We start from the raw sequence: 24,753 nt of genomic DNA, 5'->3' as shown, positions 1-24,753 counted from the left end.
AAACCGGTCTCGACGGGCATTCCTGGCGATGCAGGGCGACGCGCCGAGCGGCCGTCCGGCTGCACACACCTCAAACATGCACACATACCGATCAGCGCCAGACACCGGCGGCCTCCGTCCCCCTCCCACCCCCTCCGCTCCCCTGCGCGCCACGGCGCCGGGACACAGACGGATTACGACCAAAGGCGGAACTCCGCCGATACAGGCACAGCCGTTTTTATGCTATTCATAAAAGCACCTCCTATGTTCCAAACCACAAACATTCCGTGCACGGCCGCTAATTCCAGGTAGCGTTTAAAATGCCAGTCGGTAACATGTCCTCAAAAGGAGTCGTTTTGTTTTCTGCCTCCACGGTGGACGTTGGAATACGGTCATAAATAGCGGCATCAGTCGAGGACGACAACAAATCACCTCTCACCTGGGCAGCCGGGTCGTGTCAATACCAGAGGTATTACCAATGCTAAACACAGCTACTGACCGGCAGCTCCTGCCTGCCACAAGGTGCATCGGACCGCTGCATGTCACCGAACATTGAACAGCATAAATCACACGGCCGCGGGGTAGGCAGAGGGTCTGGGGTCGAGGACGTTCAAACCGTAGGTCGAGAGAGCTGTAGCACAGCGCAGACAGTCGCTAAGCCCGAAAAGGATCGAGGCATCCAGACTCACGGGCGTATAGTCTGCAATCACAGCTGGCATCAGCACCGCCTTTTACACGTTAGCATCACCAAAACGGTCCACAACAATTCGGAGCTACATAAACCGGTTCAGTCGGCGTACTGATATTCTTGAATTGCTTCATTTTGAGCCCAGGAGCCCGCCAGTTCGCTCCAGCTCGGTTCCAGCTTGAGGATCGTCAGATGCAGCCGTCCTCAGCGACAATAAAATATTGAACTTTCTCTGCAGAACCAGAATCTGGCCGAGGAGAACCAGGACCTTTTGTTGTTGAATTTTGTTGCGCTCATGGAACGTTTCGTTCTCATTAGTTATGCGGTGTATTCGTCAATTGTTGCCACGCCATCTTCATCAGATTTCTCGCTATCGTCGCTATCGGCTCTACAAAACAACCAGTCGTCCAGTCCAACTCCCCGACAGACTACACTAGGAGGAATTCGTCTCGCCGTCACCGGCCGCCCCACAGCGGGTCGAGGGTCTCGCCTGCCGTGATACCAGAGGGTCGGTGGGACTCTCGTCCAATTGTGAGGTGGGCCAGACTACGAATCAGTGTCTACGCCAGCGGCCATGTATGTAAGCGAGATTGGCACGACTACGTATCGTCTGCGCCAGCGGCTATTTGAGTGGGAACCAGGTATGAATGATATCCACGGCGCGCCGCTCCTTATGGATAGCTCGCTGTTGGGTAGTAAAACTCGACTCTTTGTATACCCACTGAGGCGCGGCAGCAGCTTGGAACACAATGCAAATACATTCAAGTGCCTCGCAGCACAAGCCCTTTCGCCAGGTGTCATAACTCAGACAACAATGCAGCATCATAAATTCGGAATGAGCCACGACACAGGTGTAACTCTGACCGATACAACCACTGCGTCTCGCCGAGTCTCCGGCACTGTACGAGGCTCATACGGAGCCTGTAACACTTTGGCTCCGCCAGCGAGCGCCCTGGCCAGACTTCATCGAGTTTAGACTTCAGACCACCGAGAGATCTCCATTCTCCAGCCTCCAGCGCTGCCTATCCTGCCATCGATAAAGCCTCTCAGACACCGAGTAACGGTGCATCTCCAGAGCGCCACGAAGACGCCTTTAGAAAACACCAGACGATCCGGAGATTTGAGCAGCGATAAAGGTGACCAGGACGACCCGGTTCATTCCTTCGTGATCACCGGGCCCCGCGGTCGCAGACCCGGGACGTCCGACCGATATCGCTTGTCGTGTCGTGTGACACGGCCACATTCCGAGGTAAGTTCTCGATCACGAACTGTACCGACAGCCAGGTCAGGTTTGCTTTTTACACGTTTCATTTGAGCTAAAATGTGTAAATGTTCGTAGTGGAAAGGTGAACTTGGATCCAAAAGTGGCAAGGTACAAATCGTTGTGTATGTAACTTGTAAGGGTTATTTGTGCATTGTGTTCCTTGCAGATATCGTTTCGGTCATATCAAAGCACTCTCAATGACATAATCCTGTTTCCTGTGTATCTCCACTCAATCGGACTCCCAGAGCGCCTGCAGAGCTGTCTCAGGAGCTTACCGAAACCAACCACAGGGACTTGGGATTCCGACACACCAACAAGGGCGAGTTTCTCGCACCTGTGGCCGGGGTGTTCGACCTTACTGCAGACGGACTAGCCACGTGTCTCAGCCGGGAGTCGGCCGGTATGGCCCGGATAAAGAGCAGGCACCCAGATTACATCATTATGTAAGTGCCAGGAGTCACGGGATGCACCCGCCCGACATTCTTGCGGTGGTCGCTTACCAACGGCACCCGGACTGGATTCAATTTGAATGTGAACTGAGCACGATCGCACCTCTGATTTCTGGCACAAAAGGCATAGGCGGCGGAACGGGGAGGGCACCGGGGCACCGTGCCCCCCTTTAATTTTGGCATTTTAACATTAGCCCTATGGGCGTTGGATGGAAAGAATGGGACCAAAATTCGGCAGTGCCCCCCCCCCTTAATTGAAGGTATTCCGCCGCTACTGACAAAAGGCGAATAGAGCACGGTTCTTACTTATTGATGAAGAGAACGCAGCAGGCAATAGGTATTGCCGATTAAGTCGAAGCATAATAAACATATAAACTAGACTATATTCATGCATACAAGTGTAGCTGTTCGGCTGTTCGCGTAGATCTTTATGCTTACAAGCGACCTACATCAAGCAAACTAGAGGATGGAGGTCAACCGGGTCGTTTCGGGTCGGGTGGTCGGAGGTCGGGAAAGGGGGCCTGTGCTGGGGCGAAGACGGTATCGCGTAAGGTCTTGCTTAGGCTGTGTGTGAGTACACCCACAGCCGCCGTTTGGCGTCCGTTTGAATACATTCCCACGGTCGAGTTGCAGTCACGACGAATCGTCCCACTATCACGACTTCGTGACTATTCAGATCACATCTTTTACCACACCGGCCCCATCAATGGTCACAAACCCATGTCAAAGCATGTCTCCGAGTATATTCTCGAACAATCGCACGTCAGAGTTAGTGTTGGCACCCGTATTTGGTGCCGCGCGATGCGGTCACAGCCACACGAGGGGGGTGAAGGAGGGGGGGGGGGGTGATCACGTGATCCGACCACGCAGCTCACAGACCGCCCCCAGAACACCTGAACAGCAGAACAAGAACAGACCACATGGGTTGGGTGAACAGAAGGAGCCCGTGAGGGCGCGTTAGGGGGACAAACGTGATGTCACGTGGCTGTGTGAACACCAAGTGCCACTTCAATAGAACACTTTCACTAATTAATGCACAGTGGAACACGGGTTTTAATCACGCATTGGTTTGAAGCTCGTCAGTTGAACATGAACAGTTTGTATCCCGGTGAGCTGGTGTTAATCAACATTAATGAGCGTAATCAGTTCTAGTCACAATCAGTGGATATCGGCATGGTCCACAGACACAGTCGGAGCTCACAGCTCAGATCTGGAGATATTTACATTATTTACCACAGCTTTTGTCGAATCTGGCGATATTTATCACTGACTCCGTCAGGTCTGGCGATATTTATCAATCATCACAAAAAAAGGTGTGCTGGGACAAACAATGATGCAACTATGGATTAAAACATACCATTCATACACGAGTGCAGCCAACTGACAGCAAATCATTCACACAGACAACTCTCACTACACAATGAACCGATGTAGCTGCGGCTGTTATTAAATGCTGAATTTCTAGTCATTCATACAGCGCGCCAGCAGCTGGCACGGGCAGAGTTTCAGATGCGCTGCCTCAAGTGGAGACCATCATGAACTATCAATATGGCTACGGTGGTTAAGGTGACGAGAAATATCACGATGATAATGATTTTCATTCGACTCTTTGGCCAGTAAAAGAGGCGATATGCGGGCCAGCAGGTCAGCAACTGCAGATTTTTACATTCACAGACATATGGCATAGAATACCGATGCACTAAACACAGCAGTTTCTTTACCCTGTAAGGAATTGGTGGCTGAGCGTTTAGGGTACATCGGATCTTTGGACAACACACTAAAACAATGAGTCCATTCAGGGCTGCTTAGCATAGCCTCGGTCGACCCACGATCATAGAAAGATCCTTGTTAACCCTCGCCGGCCGAGGGGGGGGGGGGCGGGTGCCGCCCCCCCCATAGGGTTTTTTCGCGATAGCTCCGAACACGCTGGCGATAGAGAGCTGAAACTTGGCATACCTGACCTTTGATCCAAGCCGCATCTTTTGACACCAACCGCATTTTTGGGTCAGGTCAGGTCACTGACCTATGACGTCATAAGTGAACCTCTGCACGGTCTTCAGATGTCGCAACTTCGCAACGCCCTCACTGCCAGAGGAGATGTCACAGGGAAATGAAACTTGCAGGATCTAGTATCCATTATGAGTCCCACAACTTGTATATCTCGGATTTTTCCTAAAGGTCATATGAGGTCAGGTCATTTTCGTGACCTCACCATTATAAGTCAATGGGGAAAAATTCAAACTGCTATTCTGGCGCCGGGAACGATCTCCAACTATCTCAAGCACACAGAATCGTGATTTTATGCACTCCTTGCAAGGTTAGATGCGTCACTTTTGCAATGTTGACCTTGCGTGACGTCATTTATGACGTCATCAAGGTCATATTAGTTTTTCGTCAATAACTCTTGATCAAATTGAGCTAGCGAGTCGGGAAAGCCACCAATGGACTCAGGAAGACCTGCCGAATCGAATGATATGCGACATGACCTCTTTCAACCAACTTCGTGACCTGGGGGTGCTGACCTGACCTTGACCTGAGGTCAACACCCCAAGTTGACCTGACCCGGACAAAAAGTATATCATTCGACGCGCCTGAGCGAGACGAACACGATGCTGCCAAAATCGGCGCTCTGCGGCCGTTTTTTGCGAAGGTATTCACCAAAAACTGAACCATACCTTGGAGCACTTGACCTGACCTCAGAGGTCACCGGTTGACCTAGGACCTTAAAATCGGGTACCAATCTCTGCGTCTCGTAACGGCGCACACGCTCGTTTTTTCCGCGACGCGCTAGCTCCACCAGGGGCGAAACGGCGAGGGGGGGGGGTCGTACCCGCCCCCCCCCCCCTCGGCCGGCGCGTATGTAGAAAACCAATAGGTCCGGCGAGGGTTAAAGCTCTAGGCGATTTAATGTTAAGGACAGCATTAAAAGTTTGACAGTAAAGCCTTTCCAGATTTGTGAGCAGCGGAATATCATAAATGCCAACATTCAACAACAATCATCTGATCCCCTGTGGAAGTTTCGACATGGCACCATGTGAATCTTTCAATAGAAAACGACAAAATTTACTTTCAGCGGCGACGCCACCTTCCCGCCATAAAACCGTGAAATCTGTAACTTGAACTTCTCATATTGCTATCTCATTTATCGAACTATTCAACATGATCACAATCCAAGCTACTCCTAAGTCGAACTAACTATTTCATGGCGGATATCACAAAGTTAATCATACCTGCTAGAGAGCAACACCGCAAAACTTCACCTTTTAGCATCCGTGGGTGCATCTCGTGGATATGCCGGGTCAGAATCTGCTCCTACTCTTTCCTTCCTCACATTTCCTGCAACCGGCGGTCTCTGGTCGCATCCCCAATCACGCCATGCCAAACTATCCTTGTCCGCCAGCGCTGGGCACAAGACCCAAGTCCGCCTCTGACCTTTCACAACTGACCTCTGCTGAACTATGACCCTCCCAGGTCACCAGACACGCGTCCGCACTGCGCCCCGCTTCACTGTCACTCTCCAACAACAGCTTCGGCGAACCTGCCCCATCGTCAAACAGTCTGCGCTGACCTTCTATATGACCCTGTGACCTCAGCTGACCTCCGACCTCGTCTGACCTTGACGGTGACCCCGAGTGACCCGCGGTGCCCTCAGGCGGTGTCCAGCCGGATGGTGCGCAGTTTGTGGCAGTCGGCCAGCACACAGGCGGCTTCGTTCGAGCCGCCACAGTAGCGGGACGACGAGAACACAGTCAGCAGGCGGCCCTTCTGCTGCAGCTGAGGGGCGGATACAGACACACTGTGAGGCGTGGAGACACAGACACACTGAGGCATGGAGAGTCTCCATGTGTTTGTGTCTCCATTGGAGACACAAACACACTGTGAGACATGGAACAGACACTGTGGGCTAAGGGACGGACACACTGTGGACTGTGAGCTGAAGGACGGGTACTGTTAGTGTGGAGCGGTCAAAAACACTGTGAGATAAGGGACGGACATAACACAGTCAGTTGTGGGACAGACAAAGTAGCAATGTCGGCTGTAAGGCAGACGCAGACACTGCAAGCTAAGAACGGCAATATGTACCCACAAACACCATTACAATACAGCCCTCCTCTCACAGCTCCGGGCGACGCAGAAACGCCGGCCCCTGACAGGCAACATGAACGAACGGGAGAAAATAGAGCCAGGAACACCCCATACCCGGCAAAGACCTCGTCCGAAACATGTCTGTGTAAGGGGAAATTAAATAAATATTAATTGTTTTAAAATGCACATCATAACTGCTGCAACGTCCTTCAAGGCTACCGTTCATAATCTGACGAAAAATCACTTTATAGTCGCCGGCTCCCTAAAAATCGCAGGTCCGCCAGCTACCACACCAAGCCCACACGAACGCTTCTGAAAAGAAATCCACGCCGCAGCCGGGAGCTTAGCCGAGCGGCCGGCACCACGAGGAAAATCCCGCATCCTTCCGCCTTGGTTTGAACGAACACCGGCGGCGCCCAGCGGCGGCCGGCGGCGACCTTGCCATTCGCCGTGTCGCCGGCTCCGACATTCCCCAACTGCTTAGCACGTGACATCACCGGCGGGCCACTCCCTTCGGGCGCCGCCAGTGACGCACGGCGAGACGACACAAACGGGGTGCACGGCGCCTTACGGAGGACGGTACCGGACTATCCCAAGGCGGGAGAACCTCCAGCGCTCGACAGAGGGGGTCCACCGGTGGAAATTCCAGAGGGGAGAGGTCGGTTGGCACTCAGCAATGAGCGGGTGGCACCAGGCGAGGTCACTCGGCACTCAGCGAGCATTCCATTGACGTCACTATCAGCAGACGGCGGCAGCGGTACCGCCTCCGACAGGCGACATCGTCGCCGATATACCCGTACCGCCCCAATCAATAAAACATGGCACGGCAGCGGCCTGTGTCAGCGGTAGAGGCAGCCAAATTAGTAATTGTGGTGCTGTCGGGTGCTCCCAGGATACGGACAGCAGGTATGAGGTAGGCTAGGTGCTTTTTTTACAAATGATCGTAGGTTTGACCCTCGCCCATGTAGGGGGGGGGGGTTGGTGCAACCCCCCCTGAGGCTTTTCGGAAATAGTGCAAAAACGGCGGCGCGCAGCGCCGCCAAATTTTGGGTACCTTATGGGGCAAACCTTGCGCATCTTTTGATAAAAAAAAATTGACCGGGTCATGTCAGGTGACGGAGTTATGACGTCACAAAGGGAACAGCCTCCGGCCGGATTTTCACAAACTGAGTGCCAACGCCCGAGGTTTCCTGCCGGTGGTACGGACATCGGTTGATGGATCGTGATGAAACTTCCCATGCATGTTGGGGCAAGTATTGGATATCATATGGTATAAGAAACTTGACCGGGTCAGGTCAGGTCACGGAGATATGACGTCACAAGAGGAACAGCGTCCGGTACTATTTTTGAAAAGCGCCCGAACCACTATTTTGCTAATTCTTGTCACCTCAATGGGAATATGCAGCAATATTAGCTTCTATAGGGAGCAAATGGACCTCCCAAATCCCAAAAATACAATCAGATTTCAAAAATTTAAATTTTGATTTTTCGAATTTCTGCCGCCGACTGTGACCTTGCCGACTTCCGGCGCTCCCAACGCGCCATTTTTAGAGCTAGGGAAACGAAATACATACCAAACGATAGGGAATAGATCAAGGAACACGATAGTGAAGGTTTCAAGTCGCTATCTCCCACCATTTTGCCGCAATCGCCGCGGAAACTTGAAAAAAGTCTATTTTCCGAAAATTTGACCTTTGACCGGTCAAAAGTAGGTCAAATGCTGACCTAGGATCAAAAAATATACCACCAATCGCGAGATCTCGGCGAGAGCAATCCGTTGGTCTTTTCCGCTAAGCTCTACGACGCTCTGTTTTCAAACGCCAAGGGGGGGGGGGTCGCACCAACCCCCCCTTCATAGGCGAAGGTGGCAGATCGCCGTTGACAAGACAAAGTTCAGCTCAGCTCGGCTCAGATACATACATTTGTGATAAGACACGGTCGGACTCTTAAGAGCTCGCTCTGTATTGTTAGGGATGCAGTGAACTATAGCGTCTATCGAACGGCGATATTTTGAAGTCAATGCCACGCTGCTACATCATTCAGGCACGAAAGAATACGAAGGCTTCCACGCTACACTTAGCTTTGGTGATAAGGTCAGAGCGGGATGAAGTGAACAACCTTGCCAAGGTTACAGGGGCGAAAACCAACACGATCCCACAAAATCCTCTCACGCAACACTCCACTGTTGCCTCTTAGCTGCTTGATATCCACCACACGAAACAAGGAAAGCGCCGGCAAGATCAAACCTCCACCACATTCATTTCCATCGCATGGGTATGATCTCCTGGCGTCCACTGCCGGCTGGCGTGAAACCCTCCCGATTCAGCGGACGGTGGGCGGCGGGGCTGCCTCCGGAGCACAGCGAAGCGGTTCGATCGGCCGCGCGATAGGCGCCCAGAGCTGTTTGGCTGCCCGGCCTCCGACTCGGCGACGCCACAATCGCAGGGAGGATCGCTGGAGGAATTCGGCACAGGTTTTCGGTTGAAGCAGGGAGCGACCTGTCAAGGTGTTTGGTGAAGGGTAGGGTGGGCCGCAGCTCGCAAAGTAGGCGCAAGGCTGTACCTTCGGATGGTAAGTATATGAAAGTGGAGAGACCTGTTTCTGCGAGACCTGCACCCTATTCAGCAGCATATAGAACTAAGGTACAAATAAAACATTCATTATCATTAATCTGATTTGGGAACCTCAAAAACCGGTCCAATTCTCGCTGTTTGTCACAAGCTTCTGCGAGCTACTTACAAGCGACGCATCGGCTTCCTCAGAATCCGACTCGTTAGCAGTCATTTAGAGCTACCGGACCCGACACACCACTGGTCTGCACCTCGAGCACGACATCCGTGACGTTCTGAACTCCCGCATCCACACACTCTGAGCCCTGCGCAGCAGCCACTGCAGTACTGAACACGCAGATAACAAGTATGTAGCCGCTACCAGGTCATACAACTTTCGTCGGCATCTAACGCTTCCTGCGCACCACACAGCAAACGCTTGAATACGTCTCATATGCACCCGGCCTCCCCTCCACAGCCCGCACCCATCTGCACGCTGAGCACTATCCCCTATCCTACACCCCTCCGCAACCCTCACCCACCGTGCACCCACCTGAAATCCGGCCTGCTGCACCTCGTGCGCCCGCACCACGTGTGACAGCTCGTTGCGGGCCAGGAACCGGTCGAGGCCCTCGCTGCTGAACATGTGTGCCGTGCCGCGACGGTAGTTGTCGATGAAGCCGTCGTTTTCCCGCAGCTCGTCCAGTGTCTCAGAGCTGACCGCCCCCATACTGCCGGAAAAGGGAGCGGCTTGTAATGAGTGTTTTACGGGCTAATTTCAATAGATGACCGCACCAAAAGTGAGCCACAAGCAGCAGATTTCAACGAACTATGAGAATCAGAGACGAGCGGACGAGCGGTCACGGCAAACGGAAAACACACGGTTGGAGGTGCCGGGGTTTGAACCCGGGGCCTCTCACATGCGAAGCGAGCGCTCTACCACTGAGCTACACCCCCGATGAAAGGAGGGCGAGCATGACACAGAATAGGACCAAGAACCACAGACGCTTCCTGTGAGCATCATTGCAAGCACAGCACAATCTTGCGTACCACAGCTCCAGGCTCCAGCCTCCAATGATGGCCCTTCACCGCAAACCAGCAGCTCTCTCCCACCCCGCTCCCAAACATCGGCGCCAGCCCTCACCTGATGGGGTCGTTCCACATGATCTCCCAGGCCAGCGGGCTCTGCGTCTCGGGACGCGGCAGCGGGCACGGGATACGGTTGATGGCCGATATCTTCCCGCCGTCGATGGTTGGGGGAGGGATGCCGCCGTGCACGCAGAATATCTGAGAACGGAATCGACACTGTTTACAAACCTCTGCCTCATCAAAAGCATCAAGATATCGATTTAGAAGCTAACCAAAATATCCAAAGTCAAAGCCTCCCGCAAACACGCACCCGCACCGGTCTCTGACGTTTTCAGCTTCCCCACCCACCCAAAACACTCTGGACACACGTCGTACCTTGTTGTCGATGACTGCTGCCAGCGGCATGGCGTCGAAACACTCGTTGACGGCCTCCCACACCTCCGGGCCGGTGATCTTGCCGAACTTGGTGATGCACTCCCTGGTGAAAGACAGGAGTAGAAATGGTGAATTCGTGACGATATATTAGGGCATCGGGGTTTCTTTGATACTAGGGAGATATAAAACGGCCGGTTTGAGCGGTCGGACATAGTGTTAGTATTTGTTACTTGTTCACGGCCGCCGGGCCGTCCGGCTGGCCGCCGCTGCTGCAGCGAGCAGCGCTGCGGCGCAGTCTACCCGGCGGGCGCTCGGCCGCGCCGCGCGGAGCGGTCGCTGATTGGTGACCCGTGGATCACGTGACTGGCGGTGATGTGGGGCCGGCGCCGCGGCGGCGGCGCAGTCTGGCAGGAGAATCGGTCGGGACCGGGACGTTGTCCGTGTGGTGTGGCTCTCGGAGTCGGACTGATGTGCCGGCTTTTGTCCGCTCGCTCCGCGGCAACGTGTTCGGCGTAATTTGTTGCACGCTGTTGAGAATGGGACTACTGTCCTGTTCGAAGCTCACCAACTAAATTGCGCCGAACAGCCAAAATCTTAAGAGGTGGGACTGCAGTCCTACCTCTAACATGATCCTCCTTTGGCTACCGGAATCTAATTTACATGTTTGCGGCAATTAACTCGTACCCATGGCCTCACCGTGGTTTCAAGGAGGCAATTTACGGGTAGCGTCTGCGCTCATGTCGCATTCGAGTCACATTGTAATATCAAGTCATTGCATTGCACAGTTTTGTTTGTCTGTTTGCTTGACCATATCGTGGCAATAAGACGTGAGGAGCCAAATCCACAGTCTTTTGGTTAGATTTGATTTGGACAAAGGCCAGAGGCGAGAGGGGAATCGAACAGTCGGGCTGAGTTCCTGACATAAGTCCTCCGGGCCGGATCGTCTTTTCTTTCGTTGGGACTTCCGTCTTGGCGATTGGACTGGCTTTCGTTGGGACTTCCGTCTTGGCGATTGGGCTGGCTTTCGTTGGGACTACCGTCTTGGCGATTGGACTGACTTTTGATTCCTACTTTGCTGTAATTCTCCTCTCATGAAATTGAGGTTTGTTCCGCTTGATCGGATTGATGTCCGGATAGATGGTTTTGCTATAATTTGTTTTACATACAGTCCGCTTTATATTTGAATTTAAGTTTAATTTGGATCCCTGTCACATCATGGATGAACTTTTGAGTACGAGAACAAAACTTCGTTCAAAAGCCACGAAACTGTGCAATGAGCTTCGAATTTACCGAGAATGTGATCGTAAACACTTGGACCCAGACCTACTTGCCCTCAAGCTCCACCATGTTCAGAAGGTGCAGAGCGAGCTGCACAGCACTCAGGCTGAGCTCGACAAGCTAGGGCAGGCAGATGATTCTGGTCACATGCAGACCATGGAGGATGAGGTGTTTCTTGGCTCTCGCCTCCTCACCCGCCTTGAAAGGGCTGAGGAAGCCAAGGAAAAGGCTGAGCCACCGACTGTGTCGGGAAACGCTGATTTTAAGTCTTCCATCTCGGTGAAAATTCCTACTTTTCACGGGGACATCATGAAATGGTCTGAGTTCTGGGAACTATTTGAAATCTCGGTCCACAACAATCCTGGCTTCGCGGATATCCAGAGATTTGTGGTGCTTAAATCGCACCTGGCTGGAGTGGCTCTGAGATGCGTTGAGGGCATACCCGTCTCAGGCGGCGGGTATGCTGAAGCTGTGTCAGCTCTCAAAGAGCGCTTCAAGCGTGATGACCTGGTTCGAGAGACCTTAATGAGAGACATGTTGAGCATGCCGTCGGTCCAACAAAATGACCTGAAGGCGATGAGGTCTCTCCTAGATCATTTGATGGCGCATACTCGCGCGTTGAGGACCCTGGGAGTCAGTTCTGACAGTTTCTCCAGTCTGATGCTGCCGGTCGTGAGAGATAAAATCCCAGAGAGCTGGCGTCTCGAGTGGGCCAGACGAGAGAGCAGCGACTTCTCAGAGTTTCTGGAATTCCTGCAACATGAGATGCGAATCCGAGAGTCGGCCAGGGGAGGCCAAGCTAATGCTGTCTCACCCGATGCTCAAATCTCGGCGCCGTCTGGCGTCATCAGTGAGCACACCCAACGCATGGCGCGCCCAGGGAAAGAGCCCAGTGCGCCGCTGTGCGGGTGCTGCGGGCGCGGCTCCCACCGGCTGGACCAGTGCGCTGAGTTCCAGGAGCTCCCAGTGGAGGCCCGATGGAAGAGCGCCAGGGCTTCCAAAGCCTGCTATCAGTGCCTCGGGACGGGTCATGTGGCCGGAGTCTGTCGTGGCGACTCGTGTGCCATCTGCGGCAGAAAGCACCACTCGCTGCTTCACTTTGCGAGGGCTGCCCCACATGAGGAGATCGGTGAAGAGAGGCCCGGGCTGTCGCCTGAGGCTCCACCTTTCTGCCCTGTGGAGGCCACAACTGAGGGTGGTCAGTCCGATGCCGAAGCCGATGACTCAGCTTTCCAGGGCCACAGACGTTACAATGCCACAGGCATGTCTGGAAAAGAAACGTTTTTCCTGACGGCATTGGTTGATGTCGAGGGACCGGAAGGCAAGCGAAAGGCACGCCTCCTCATTGATGGAGGTTCAGACGCCTCCTACATCAGAACTTCTTTGGCAGGGGAGCTGGGGCTCCCTGTAAAAGGAACGGGCATGTTTGCCTGTTCCGGCTTCCAGGAACGGACGGAAGCAGCCAGACCTTACGAACGAATTGAAGTGACGCTCCGAAGTCGGTTCGGTGGCGATCCCGTGACGTTAAAGATGTGGAGCACGGAGACCTTATGCTCACCCCTCCCAGCCACCTCACCACCCACTGGGCCTTCCGGACTGCCGGATTTGATGGCCGACGATTTTGACGGTGGGGAGGTGGATCTCCTAATCGGCATCGATTATTTGTATCGTGTCGTGTTGTGGAGGCAGATTGAGATCGGAGAGGGTCTGCGGGCCATAGAGACGGTCTTTGGCTACGCGCTTCACGGGTACCACGGCAATGATTCGCTGAATCAGCCCGGTCACCAGAATTCCCACTGTCGTCAGCTGAGACAGGTGAGGAGTCTGGCTGAGACCAGGGTCGGCCAGAATGAGGCCGCCATGGAAGTGAACGGCATGCTGCCTGAGCCACGCTGGAACGAGCCAGTGGGCTGTTCCAGTGAAATGACGATGACATTGACGTCGGATGAGCGCTCACCATCCGATCATGGTTCCGCAAAGGCGCGAACCTCGCAGCCAGAGCTGCTCAATGCAGAAAAGACTCACCTGTGTGGTGAACAACATAAAACATTGATAAATAAAGGTGGGGAGATGACTCTCTCCGTCAAGGGGACAAATGATGACCCAAAGCAAAATGGCGAGGGCGGAGCCGGGCTGTCGCCGGGCGGACACAACTCCTGGGCTGTGGCCCGGAGTCAGGGTCTACAGCCCTCCTCGTCTCCCCATGGGGAGATAGACAAATCTGCTGTGAGCGGGATGGGCCGGAGCCGGAGTGCTGTAGCGCCCCGGCGGCCCCGACGGTGCCTGTCAACGCCGACACTGGGAGGCTGCCGGCAGCCGTCTCCGAAAAGACGACGTCTACGGAGCCGCTGGAGGAGCGACGACCCAAGACGGAGGTGGAGTCGGAGCTGGAGGACGCCTGCACCACCGGAAGCACCGCATCACTTCCCAGCGTTCCCACGCCTGTGGAAAAGGAGGAAAAAGAGGACGCAGCCGATGACGCTGGCCTCCGGTCCAAGGACCCATGGCCAGCTGCGGGAGGACTGACGAGGCCCGCAAGGACTGCCGCAACGATAGCCGCAACCAAGTTCGCGTGCGGCCAGTGAAGTGAAGTGTGCCTGCATGTACATGTGTGCGCGTTTTTGTTGAAAATGTGTTAACTTTAGAGTTCCCACATTTTGGTGGGGAGAAATGTTAGTATTTGTTACTTGTTCACGGCCGCCGGGCCGTCCGGCTGGCCGCCGCTGCTGCAGCGAGCAGCGCTGCGGCGCAGTCTACCCGGCGGGCGCTCGGCCGCGCCGCGCGGAGCGGTCGCTGATTGGTGACCCGTGGATCACGTGACTGGCGGTGATGTGGGGCCGGCGCCGCGGCGGCGGCGCAGTCTGGCAGGAGAATCGGTCGGGACCGGGACGTTGTCCGTGTGGTGTGGCTCTCGGAGTCGGACTGATGTGCCGGCTTTTGTCCGCTCGCTCCGCGGCAACGTGTTCGGCGTAATTTGTTGCACGCTGTTGAGAATGGGACTACTGTCCTGTTCGAAGCTCACCAACTAAATTGCGCCGAACAGCCAAAATCTTAAGAGGTGGGACTGCAGTCCTACCTCTAACATGATCCTCCTTTGGCTACCGGAATCTAATTTACATGTTTGCGGCAATTAACTCGTACCCATGGCCTCACCGTGGTTTCAAGGAGGCAATTTACGGGTAGCGTCTGCGCTCATGTCGCATTCGAGTCACATTGTAATATCAAGTCATTGCATTGCACAGTTTTGTTTGTCTGTTTGCTTGACCATATCGTGGCAATAAGACGTGAGGAGCCAAATCCACAGTCTTTTGGTTAGATTTGATTTGGACAAAGGCCAGAGGCGAGAGGGGAATCGAACAGTCGGGCTGAGTTCCTGACACATAGCCAATGAGTGGGACAGGGGGAGAGCGCGAAAGTAAATGCTTCATAGAACACTTACAGGCTGCAGCTCACCGCAATATCTACCGATCGCATTGCTGTCATTCCATATCATGATCACGTCGAACAAGTAAAAGCGTTGGTCATATTGACAAGTCAATGCTGGGATGTCCCATTTTGACACTGCATTGGAGAGATTATAACACCTGGTGGTTGACCACTCACTTCTGAAAGGTGAAAGTCTGCTGAATCTCGCGGACCTCGTGGTTTCCCCGCAGCAGGTGGAACTTGTTGGGACAGAGCAGCTTCTGCGAGAACAGGTAGGCCACTACCTGACAGAACAGACGGTAGGTAGATGTTAGAGACAGTCTACGGGAAGAAGTAGAGAGGACACTACCTGACAAATACGAGCGAGCTTAGAAACGGTCTACGAGAACAGGTCGACCATGACCGTCTAAAGTTCAAGAGGGAGAGGTTAGTCAGTCTGATCCTTTATAAATAATAACACGGACCAGTCATCACACACATTTTCACGCAAAATATCCATTCCGACACATGACTGATGACATTAACCGCATCCGCAAACATTCCCTGCTTTCACAATCAGTCCTCTGATCGCAGCATACACGCCTCACTGCGCCATACTTCGATCTGATTAATCTCATACCTCCCCATACCCACGTGCCCTACCTCGACGCCGTGGGCGCCGCGGTCCACGTAGTCCCCCAGGAACAGGAAGCTGGCCGGCGTGAGCAGCGGCCCCAGGCGCCACAGAGACTTCTCGAAGCACACCAGGTCCTCGAAGTTGCCGTGGATATCGCCTGACGAGAGACGGTTGGGTCAGAGGTTGAACTTGGTGCAAGAAAGAGCAACACGCTTCAAAAAAAGTTTCTCGCAATTTGTTACCGCGGGCATGTGTGGACGAATGAAAAAATAAAGTTCTTCGACACCACAAATCACAATCAGCAAAGTTTAATAGAATAAAGAGTCGAAATGTTGATATTCATGCAAATTGCATGACGCATCATGGCATATCCGTACCGCCAAATAGTCGGGGTCAGCGAGCGTACCGAGTATGTAGCAGGGCGACTTGAGCTGCAGCAGGCGGGGCTCCTGCACCAGGATGTCCCTGACCAGGTGGCAGATCTGCAGCAGACACTTGGCCAGCACCGACCGGTCCACCTGAACGAGGCAAGGGGGGGGGGGGGGCGGTCATACGACAATCCGAACTCAGCAGCCAGCTCAAGTAGAATAAAAGGTAGATAAGTGACTCAGGTCCATATTATTATAATCACTACTGCACAGTTTTATCTTCCGTAGCAGTGAGTTTCCGTATGAGCTCACCAGTGAAAACCCACAAACAAAATAAATAACCAACCCTATACCCTCATTTCGCTAGTGGACAGGCTTCTGCGGCCCGGCCTCGTCCACATCGTTTTTCTTAGTGCAAGGCACACTAATATGCTCAGCAAAAGGATTACCGCTCTCAGAGTTCCGTAGCGTAACTCGCAGCGATTTACGCTGCGAGTTATCTGAGCAAGGAGAGCTACTCTCTGTGCTCTCCCATGTCTCCTGTGTAAATAGTAAATAGTAAATAAATCCCCCGTTCTCACGTTTCCCCAGTGGAAGGGCTCCTTGGCGGCGTGTTTTCCGGCGGCCTGGTCCGTCCTCACGGGACGCTCGAAGTACCGCAGCCCATTCAGCATCTCGTTGGGCTGAGACTTCTGGTTGAAGCTGTCCACAGACGAGATACGCTCCCAGCGAGAGCGTTTGTTGAGCCGGGCAGACGCCGAGATGGTGGACGAGTCTGATGGGGAAGAGGGAAAGGGTGAAGTGTGCGAGTGTGTGGGTAGAAAGAGATGGGACGGTGGAGACGAAAAATACATTATTTAAAGGCTGTTCAACATTCACTTAGAGCAGTTACTGATGCAATGCAAATGCCACGAAGCAATCGTTTCGGGTAAGAGTTTCATGGAATCAAGTATGTAATATAAGACACAAATGAAATGAAGTACTTACTTGTTTTAGAATGCAATAACATGTGAAAATACATCAAAATGTGTACAATAGTTGAAACACAAATTATCGAAACCTCTACTACCTGATGGTGCCCAGACTGAAAAAAGTGACACTTCCATTACTATAAAATACCAATACTGCGAAGAACTATGAAGCTACTATAGAATCAACAGGAATCACCAGATATCCTGCAGGCAATCAACATAAGCCGAATTATTTCATGGCCGACTTCGGCGTACACGACGTGTTCGGAGAATATTTCGACTGTATAAGTGTATGCTGAATTACTGCTAATTAAAAGGTACGCATACTTCGATGCGACAATGATTATGCTTTCTTTTATCAAAAAGTGGAACATCTTGCCTACCCCAAAATACAGCTGCTCTCGACTACAACGACCGTCAAAAAGAACAGCTGAGCTAGATATTCCAAGAGGGCTAACTACTAGATAATCACTAGAGGTCTATAGATTTTTGAGTCGAGCTAAGGCACTGCCCATAAACACGACAGTGTGCCCACTGACCGTTCTTCGTTCTCTCACTTCCCAGCGACAAGCTCTCGAACCACGGATCTGGACCAGTGGCGGTGGATCAATATATAATGTCACGCACAAGGGTACATGGAGCCAGACACTGACACACGCTGGCTGGTGGGGATGCAGATACATGCTTATCACTCGAAGCAGATGCAGCGCTCTTCAGGAACATAATTCGTCTGGAGAGAACGAATTGCTCACAACACAATCAGGAAACAAACGCATCAAAGGAAATCATTAAAAATGTTTTAAGAAGCATATGCTATAACATCACGACCCATAACTCAAACAACATGCGCTGTATTGAAAATGAAGCATGAAAAAGCTGTCAATACATTTTTTTTTTTGTTGGAGAGAATTCGAAGTCGGGCACGGTTCCCTGTCGTATAGAACGTAGCAGAGTGCTTACTGCCTACCTTCCATGTCCCAGAGGGCGCCAGGATATCCAGGAGGGTGCCTAAACTGCCTACCTTCCATGTCCCAGAGGGCGTTGATGTCCAGCAGGGTCCCGGTGCGCCGGACCCGGACAGAGTGCGTGGCCAGCTCGTACTCTGTTCCCTCAGAGCCGGCCGACGGACTGAAGAACGGACCGTCCGCCGAGACTGACGGTCAGGGGGAGAAGGGCGGTCAACGGATGGGGCTTTGGCGCTCGAGGGGTTATTGAAGGCTTAGATGATAGAGTAACAAATGTTCAGTGTTCATGGAGCTCCGGCACAATTTGCAGTAAACCAGGTTGAAGTTGACAGTACACACTCTGCTTCACGTCTGTTTCCTCAACTCAGCTAACAATTCACACCACCTCCCTTGCCGTTATCCGTTCTCACCTTCCTCGAGTTTCTCGGGTCCGTCTGTGGCGTGCAGCGGTGACCGGTCAAACATCACGGACGGACGGGGGGAGACCCGTCCCCCGGCCGGCGAGCCGGGGCGGTCCGCAGCGCTGCGGGGACGGAGCGGTGTGTTAGAGGTCCGAGTACAGATGGCGACATTATGATGCCCCTTGCCCGATACACGTAAAATGAGCGCCCAACGCACATGAAACACATTTCCTTGTCCCTTGCCTAATACAACCCCCACACCATACACACTCACACCGGCCTCCCCTGCTCCACGGTCGACCCCTCACTCCACCAACCCACCTCTGTCGCTGTTTGAGGAAGGCGCTGACCGACTGGGGAGATCGCAGCAGCAGCGAGGTACCTCGGAACTTCAACTGGCCGACTCCCGTCAGAAACTCGGTTAGCGTCAGATACTCGCTGGACTCGGCGCCAAACACCCTGTGGGAGGGGGTGGGGGTAGGAGCTCTGTTAGCGTCAGATACTCGCTGGACTCGGCACCAAACACCCTGTGGGAAGGGAGGGGGGGGGGGGTAGGAGCTCGGTTAGCGTCAGGTTCTCACTGGACTCGGCGCCAAACACCCTGTGGGAGGGGAGTGGGAGAGTTACCGTACTCTGGTGAGTGGTGACATCCACTGGCAGCAGGGCTGCGGAGTCGATGGATTTTCGGCGACTCCGACTCCGACTCCGGCTTTTAAAAACCAGCTCCGACTCCGACTCCGACTCCGGGCAGAATTGTCGACTCCGACCGACTCCAACTCCCGACTCCGACTCCGCAGACCTAGCAGAGCTGCGGACTCGACAGATTTTCGGTGACTCCGACTCCGACTCCGGCTCGGGTTTCTAAAATCGACTCCGACTCCGACTCCGGTCACAACTGTCGACTCCGACCGACTCCGACTCCGACTCCGACTCCGCAGCCCTGACTGGCAGAGAACCAGAGTGGTAGTGATCAGAATCAAGGTTGGGCGGAGCCACTCCGAAGTTAACCTACTCTTACTGCACCCAATACCCTGCGGGTGGGCAGGTGGGGAGTCGAGTATTCACACCCCACGGCAAAGAAGGACAACATTTTGCAGCGATTATCTACCCACCCGTATAACCGATTTTCCTCGCCTCCCGAGTCCCATATCGCTTACCCCGTCGATAGCTAACTACAACACGGAATGGATGCACGCCGCACTACCCCATATCGACAACTATCCCAGGAGTACCAGGAACACTGGAAAATATTAACCCTCGCAAGGCCGGGACCTTTTTCATAAAGCAGGCGACCCGGGGGTGTTTCATAACGCCGGCGAGGTAGAAGAAACCATCTCACTTGCTCCATGCCCCCTCCCTCTGTCGACACCGACCAGGTAATCACGTTCTCACTTGGCGCTCTGTTCGGTGACCAGCATCAGCTCCTCCTTGTTCACGCTCTGGCCCTTGAAGCGGCGGATGTCGCTGACGATCTGTCGGAACTCGGAAAACTCCAGCCGGCCGTCGTTATCCTTGTCGTAGTACCTGTGAGAACAAGAGCGTGTGATAAATGCTTTGAAACGGTCGTATCGCAGTACGAAAAGTGCCCCTATGACTCAGCTCCCTCTTCAAAAACACGTACGTTACAGTCCTCCCTGTCATCGGCAGGAATTTGCAGAGTCCACCGGGCCACTCCCAGTTCCATTGACACTCCTCCCATCTCTCCTCCGTCACCCTCACCGTCCGCGTGCTCACCGGAAGATGTAGCGGCAGCGTATCTCTGCCGGCGGCCCGCCGTGCTGGGTACACGGCTCCAGCGCCGCCAGACCGAACAGCAAGTCACGGTACGTCAGAGCGCCGCGGCTCTGAGAGTCCAGACTCCTGGAAATGGGTCACACAGGGTCAGCAACAGGTCACGGTACGTCAGAGCGCCGCGGCTCTGTGAGTCTATACTCCTGGAAATGGGTCAGAAAGAAAAAATAACAAAGGTCAACGATTTTGGACAATAATAACACGGCAGCCAATCATGATTCAGCGATTAATTGTGGGAAAAATCGAGCATAACCCATTCATCCACTGCAAAGCTTTACCTGATTGGGCGCTGCCGAGCTGTGCCACCCCCACGGAACAACGCTGCCCACCTGAACAGGTCCTTGTGCGTCGCCTGCTCCCATCCCAGACTCTGCACCAGGTCCGAGAACCGAGAGAAGTTCATGAACAGGCACGGGAAGCAGCGGCGGACAAACTCTTCGTACAGCAGACCTTGCTCTGGGGACAGACAGGACGGAGAGGTGATGCGTAACGAAACAGAACCGAAACAAATATCGGCGATTTCGATAAAAATTAAGATGCTGACCACAGCATTTCTAGCGTTTTGGAAGAGGAAATATTTTATATCAGAACAAAATATGTGAAACTGCAGAAGACTGCCGTGCACGTCTCCGTCTTTACTGATCGATCGCTAAACTATGGACACACGGCGAAAAGACGATGCAAACAGTCAGATCCCGATCGCTACGCTCACCGACTTTACGACCGACCATACCAAAGCCTATGCCCATGATTACCCAGTTTCAGGAGCTGGGCAGCCTCCAGCAGCGCCTCATGCGGCAGCTTCACCGCCCTGTCCTCCGGCAGGACGTAGATGTAGCTGCCACCCTTCTCGTCCAGGGCGACGTCTCCAGAGCCTCCGGCGGCATCGCTGGCACCCGCCTGCCGCGCCTCGGCCAGCTGGATGTAGTCCAGCACCTCGGGACTTGCCATCAGCTGGCCCTCGGTGACCGAGGCGCGCGCCTGCGCGGCCGTCAGCCACCGCAGGCCGGGCTTGGCCTGGAGCCAGGATGGGTCAGAAACATCAGTGCGATGACTGCTTTTCAGCAAGTTTAGCATTCAAAGTAGGAATACTAAGCTGATCTGAGCTTTGAGCTGGAGGCTGACAATTAAACCGATTTCCTTAGACCTTAAGATATCTGAATGAATAAAGCAAAGAAGATCATTTCATAAAACAACAAAGGCAAAAAAAAAATATGTGACAAAGCATAACATGAAGCTGATGGGCTATCAAATTATCATGAAAATGAATAGGCCAGTTTTCAGGAATTGCTATCACAGTAGGTATAAATATGAGCAAGATTATTCGTTGAAATAAGAAGTACCTATTTTTTAAGCATTCTTGATAGCTAACTCATTCCTTGCATTGGTATTACTCAACAGCAGATCACTTCTGCATGCCTGTGTACCTTTGTTCTGTTTTTGATCTTGGCATTGATTGGCATGTAGAAGATGACATGGCTGATAGCTCTGGACAAGCATGGGATGAAGAACCTCTGAATTTTCAGTAGATGTGGACTTATATCACAGGAACCAGCAACCTGTAACATACAGAGCACTGTCAGCTACACATATCAGTTGGGCAAACTAGACTTTTGGAATCAAAATATGGAGGCATCAATAATTTGATTCTGGTGGGAGGAGCCATGACCAAATATGGGCATGGAATCAATTTTTTGATTCATTTGGGTACACTTTTGACTTCAAATGTATCGTTACGGTTGAAAAAAGGCCCATGACGGTGATATTTTTCTTTAAAAAGGTAGAAAAATGTGGTAGGTTTCCAAAAAGTGTTACCTCAACACTAAGAAATTGTCCCTTTGGCCTTGTGAATGGGAAAAAGACAGAGCCACTGTCCATCATGTATAGCTGTTTTGAGGAAATCACACTGTATGTTATTTTTGTATCATGAATCACATACTAAACAATCAGTATTTGTGTAAAATGGCAAAATGAAATTTTCTAACCCCTAATTATCATTGTTCTAGTGCTTTTATATTTATTATATGGTTTTTACCTGTTGCTTCAGTTTTTGTATTCTTGACATTTAAAAATTGTGAATTGTTATCAAATGTAGTGAAGGTTAAGTACAACAATGCTATAGGTATCTGTTGTGGTGCTGAGGATTCCACTGAATGAGAACAATAGCAAGATAAATGATGTATTCCTGCAAGTCATTGTTGCCTATCTCTTAACATTACCTGTGAATCAAAATAATGATTAGCCAGCTGATGGGGAATCAATATTATGATTATCTGTTTAAAGTGAATCAATTCCTTGATTGCCTTTCACTACCTATATAATTCAAATTGTTATGAAAGGAGCAATATTATTTTGCTTAGGAGATAGTTCCAACATTTCTGTTCAAGATCAGGCATGCTCCTTCTTGAAACACTCTCTTATATTTATGTGATTGGTAAGTTAGAAATGGTCTGCATTTATGCCCAAATATGGTCATAAGGAATCAATCTTTTGATGCCTCCATATTTTGATTCCAAAGGTCTAGTTTGCCCAACTGATATGTTTTCCAATTGCACCTGATCATTTAGTCACATGAGAAAAATGACTACTGATGGATAATTTATCTAAAGCAACAATTCAATCAAAGTTATTGTTCTAAAATCTAGAAAGACTTCAAAAGTACAGAGGCCAGTTTTATCAACAGAAAAATAGCTGCCTGCCAAATTTTTTTGCCTAAAGATCCCTTCACATACAGAGCATAAACATGATCGGCATGTAAGCAGATAGGGCTTTACCATGTGTGAAGCGGTCTTTGGGCAATACATTCTGGCAGGCGACTATTCTCCTGCTGGTAAAACTGGCCTCAGATCTCCAATCTTCACAAGATTGCAATATTGATGCATTGGTATGGCGATGGTCTGGCCCCTGCCTAATTATCGTCCCAATGTCATGTCATTCATCGGTATATGTCAAGTTTAGGTCCTAACTACAATTGTGGCGCTTTTGATACGAATATGAAACAGCAAAAATTTTAGGTTTTAGGTTAGGTTAGGTTGTAGGTTTGTAGGTTTTAGGTTGTAGGTAGGTAGGTTTGTAGGTTAGGTTAGGTTAGGGTAGGTTTGTAGGTTGTAGGTTGGTAGGTTATATGTAAGTAGGTAAGGTTAGGTCAGGTTTGATTATGTTTTTTCTTTTATTTGCGAGACATATGAGTATCATTTTTGGATTCAGGATGTCAAATAATGTAAAAATATGAAAAATTTATCAATGAAATCTTCTTAGGACTTAAACTTGACATTTACCTTTCATCAATTCAACCATTCAATCCCATCCTACAACAAAAAAGAAGGAACTTATACCTCGCTAAGTTTGCTTTGCATGACCTTGTTCCATGTATTCAATGCTACGGTGGTTGGCCCACCCGGAAGGAAGGTTCCGTGCGGCACCTCCCTCTCTTGCATGTTCTTGAACAAATATGTTTTATCTTCAGGATTAAAAAGTAAAAGAGAAACATGATCATTCTGTAGGTTGGAAGTGAACGTCCATGCTTCTCCCACAGCCATCTCATTTCTTGAGTTTATTCCTCTGATTTGATTCACGACAAACAACCGTGAACCGAGACCGTGTGAGTGTTGTGACCTCAACCGGTAACTGTAACAGCTTCAGTTTGAGTTCAGTCCATGGGCATTTACAAAAGCGGCAAACGCTTCACATCATGACTTCACCATTAAACTGCTATTTCACTGGTGCACTGTGAATGTTGCATCCTCAAATGACAATTTATTGGGCGGTAAGACGACTTATCTCTATCCATCAACGCCGCGCGGCGCGCCCTATGAATGAAAATATTTGTTTACACTCAAGGTATTATGTTTACCAAATGTGTACAAAATCGTATCTGCTCAGCTGTTGCTGATGCACCACTTTACCACTTTTTGGTTTAGGCATAGCCTTGATCTTACGATTGGAACAGTTTTCTCTCTGTTTTTTTTTTCATGGAAATTGAAAGAAAAATAATTTTCATTTCAAAACATTTTGGCTAAAAATGATAATCTGATTTTTAATTAGAGTGGCAGTATTTTTCGCTTGACCGTTTTTCTAACCTGTCGAAAAACTTCGATGTCAGACCCGTGTGGATTATGAATACATTAACATGTTGCATTTTCTTTTTCTGGAAATTTGGATATACTACTGTCCGCTATTGTAAGAAAATACAGAAAATAAGTTGAAGCCATTGAAAGCGGGTCACACTGACCCATCACTACTACACACGGACGATAAGCTTTGGCATGGCATGGTCGACGGCGTTGAACCTCGCACATAACTGCATCATTCAGTCAAATTCAAGTCCATCCGATAGAAAATGTTACTTTGGTAAATTGTTTATGTTAAAGTTGGCTAGCGGGTCAGTTGTTCGAGTTTAGGTAGAAAGTTGAGTATGTAGGTACTCGGTAGATTAGCCAAAGAGTAGCCTAGAGTACT

At 51.3% G+C, this 24,753-nt stretch overlaps 1 protein-coding gene and 1 non-coding gene across 3 annotated transcripts; both read right to left on the bottom strand.

Moving 5' to 3' along the window:
* Nucleotides 1-5,376: 5,376 nt before the first annotated feature.
* On the bottom strand, nt 5,377-24,112 carry LOC122367774. Of its 2 annotated transcripts, none has more exons than XM_043341179.1 (17): nt 23,631-24,112; nt 21,723-21,854; nt 21,051-21,312; nt 20,625-20,751; nt 20,239-20,364; nt 19,897-20,028; nt 18,826-18,963; nt 18,514-18,626; nt 18,160-18,291; nt 16,749-16,942; nt 16,206-16,317; nt 15,826-15,956; nt 15,361-15,467; nt 10,480-10,582; nt 10,160-10,302; nt 9,569-9,746; nt 5,377-6,154 (listed from the first exon to the last, which is right to left on the bottom strand). In XM_043341179.1, exons 1-17 carry the CDS (start codon nt 23,832-23,834, stop codon nt 6,029-6,031), a joined length of 2,460 nt encoding a protein of 819 aa, XP_043197114.1. In that variant the 5' UTR covers nt 23,835-24,112; the 3' UTR covers nt 5,377-6,028. The 2 variants fall into 2 exon arrangements, with proteins under 2 accessions (XP_043197114.1, XP_043197113.1); XM_043341178.1 differs by having other exon boundaries at nt 23,693-24,100.
* Nucleotides 9,901-9,972, bottom strand: Trnaa-cgc. The gene has a single exon. It is a non-coding gene; the product is annotated as a tRNA-Ala (tRNA).
* Nucleotides 24,113-24,753: the final 641 nt, after the last annotated feature.

Source organism: Amphibalanus amphitrite, unplaced genomic scaffold, assembly GCF_019059575.1.
Source record: "Amphibalanus amphitrite isolate SeventyFive unplaced genomic scaffold, NRLGWU_Aamphi_draft 000895F_arrow, whole genome shotgun sequence".
Taxonomy (NCBI): domain Eukaryota; kingdom Metazoa; phylum Arthropoda; class Thecostraca; order Balanomorpha; family Balanidae; genus Amphibalanus; species Amphibalanus amphitrite.
Note: the sequence above shows the minus strand (reverse complement) of the source record. Positions and strands in the feature narration are given on the sequence as shown.

Bases quoted from the DNA above. Each gene is read 5' to 3' on its own strand.
- LOC122367774 (XM_043341179.1), bottom strand. From the start codon at position 23,834: ATGGCTGTGGGAGAAGCATGGACGTTCACTTCCAACCTACAGAATGAT. The intron at 18,964-19,896 runs GTGAGAACGTGA...CCCCTCCCACAG, and splicing joins GTCACCGAACAGAGCGCCAA to GGTGTTTGGCGCCGAGTCCA. The intron at 6,155-9,568 runs GTGGGTGCACGG...TCCGCCCCTCAG, and splicing joins TGCAGCAGGCCGGATTTCAG to CTGCAGCAGAAGGGCCGCCT.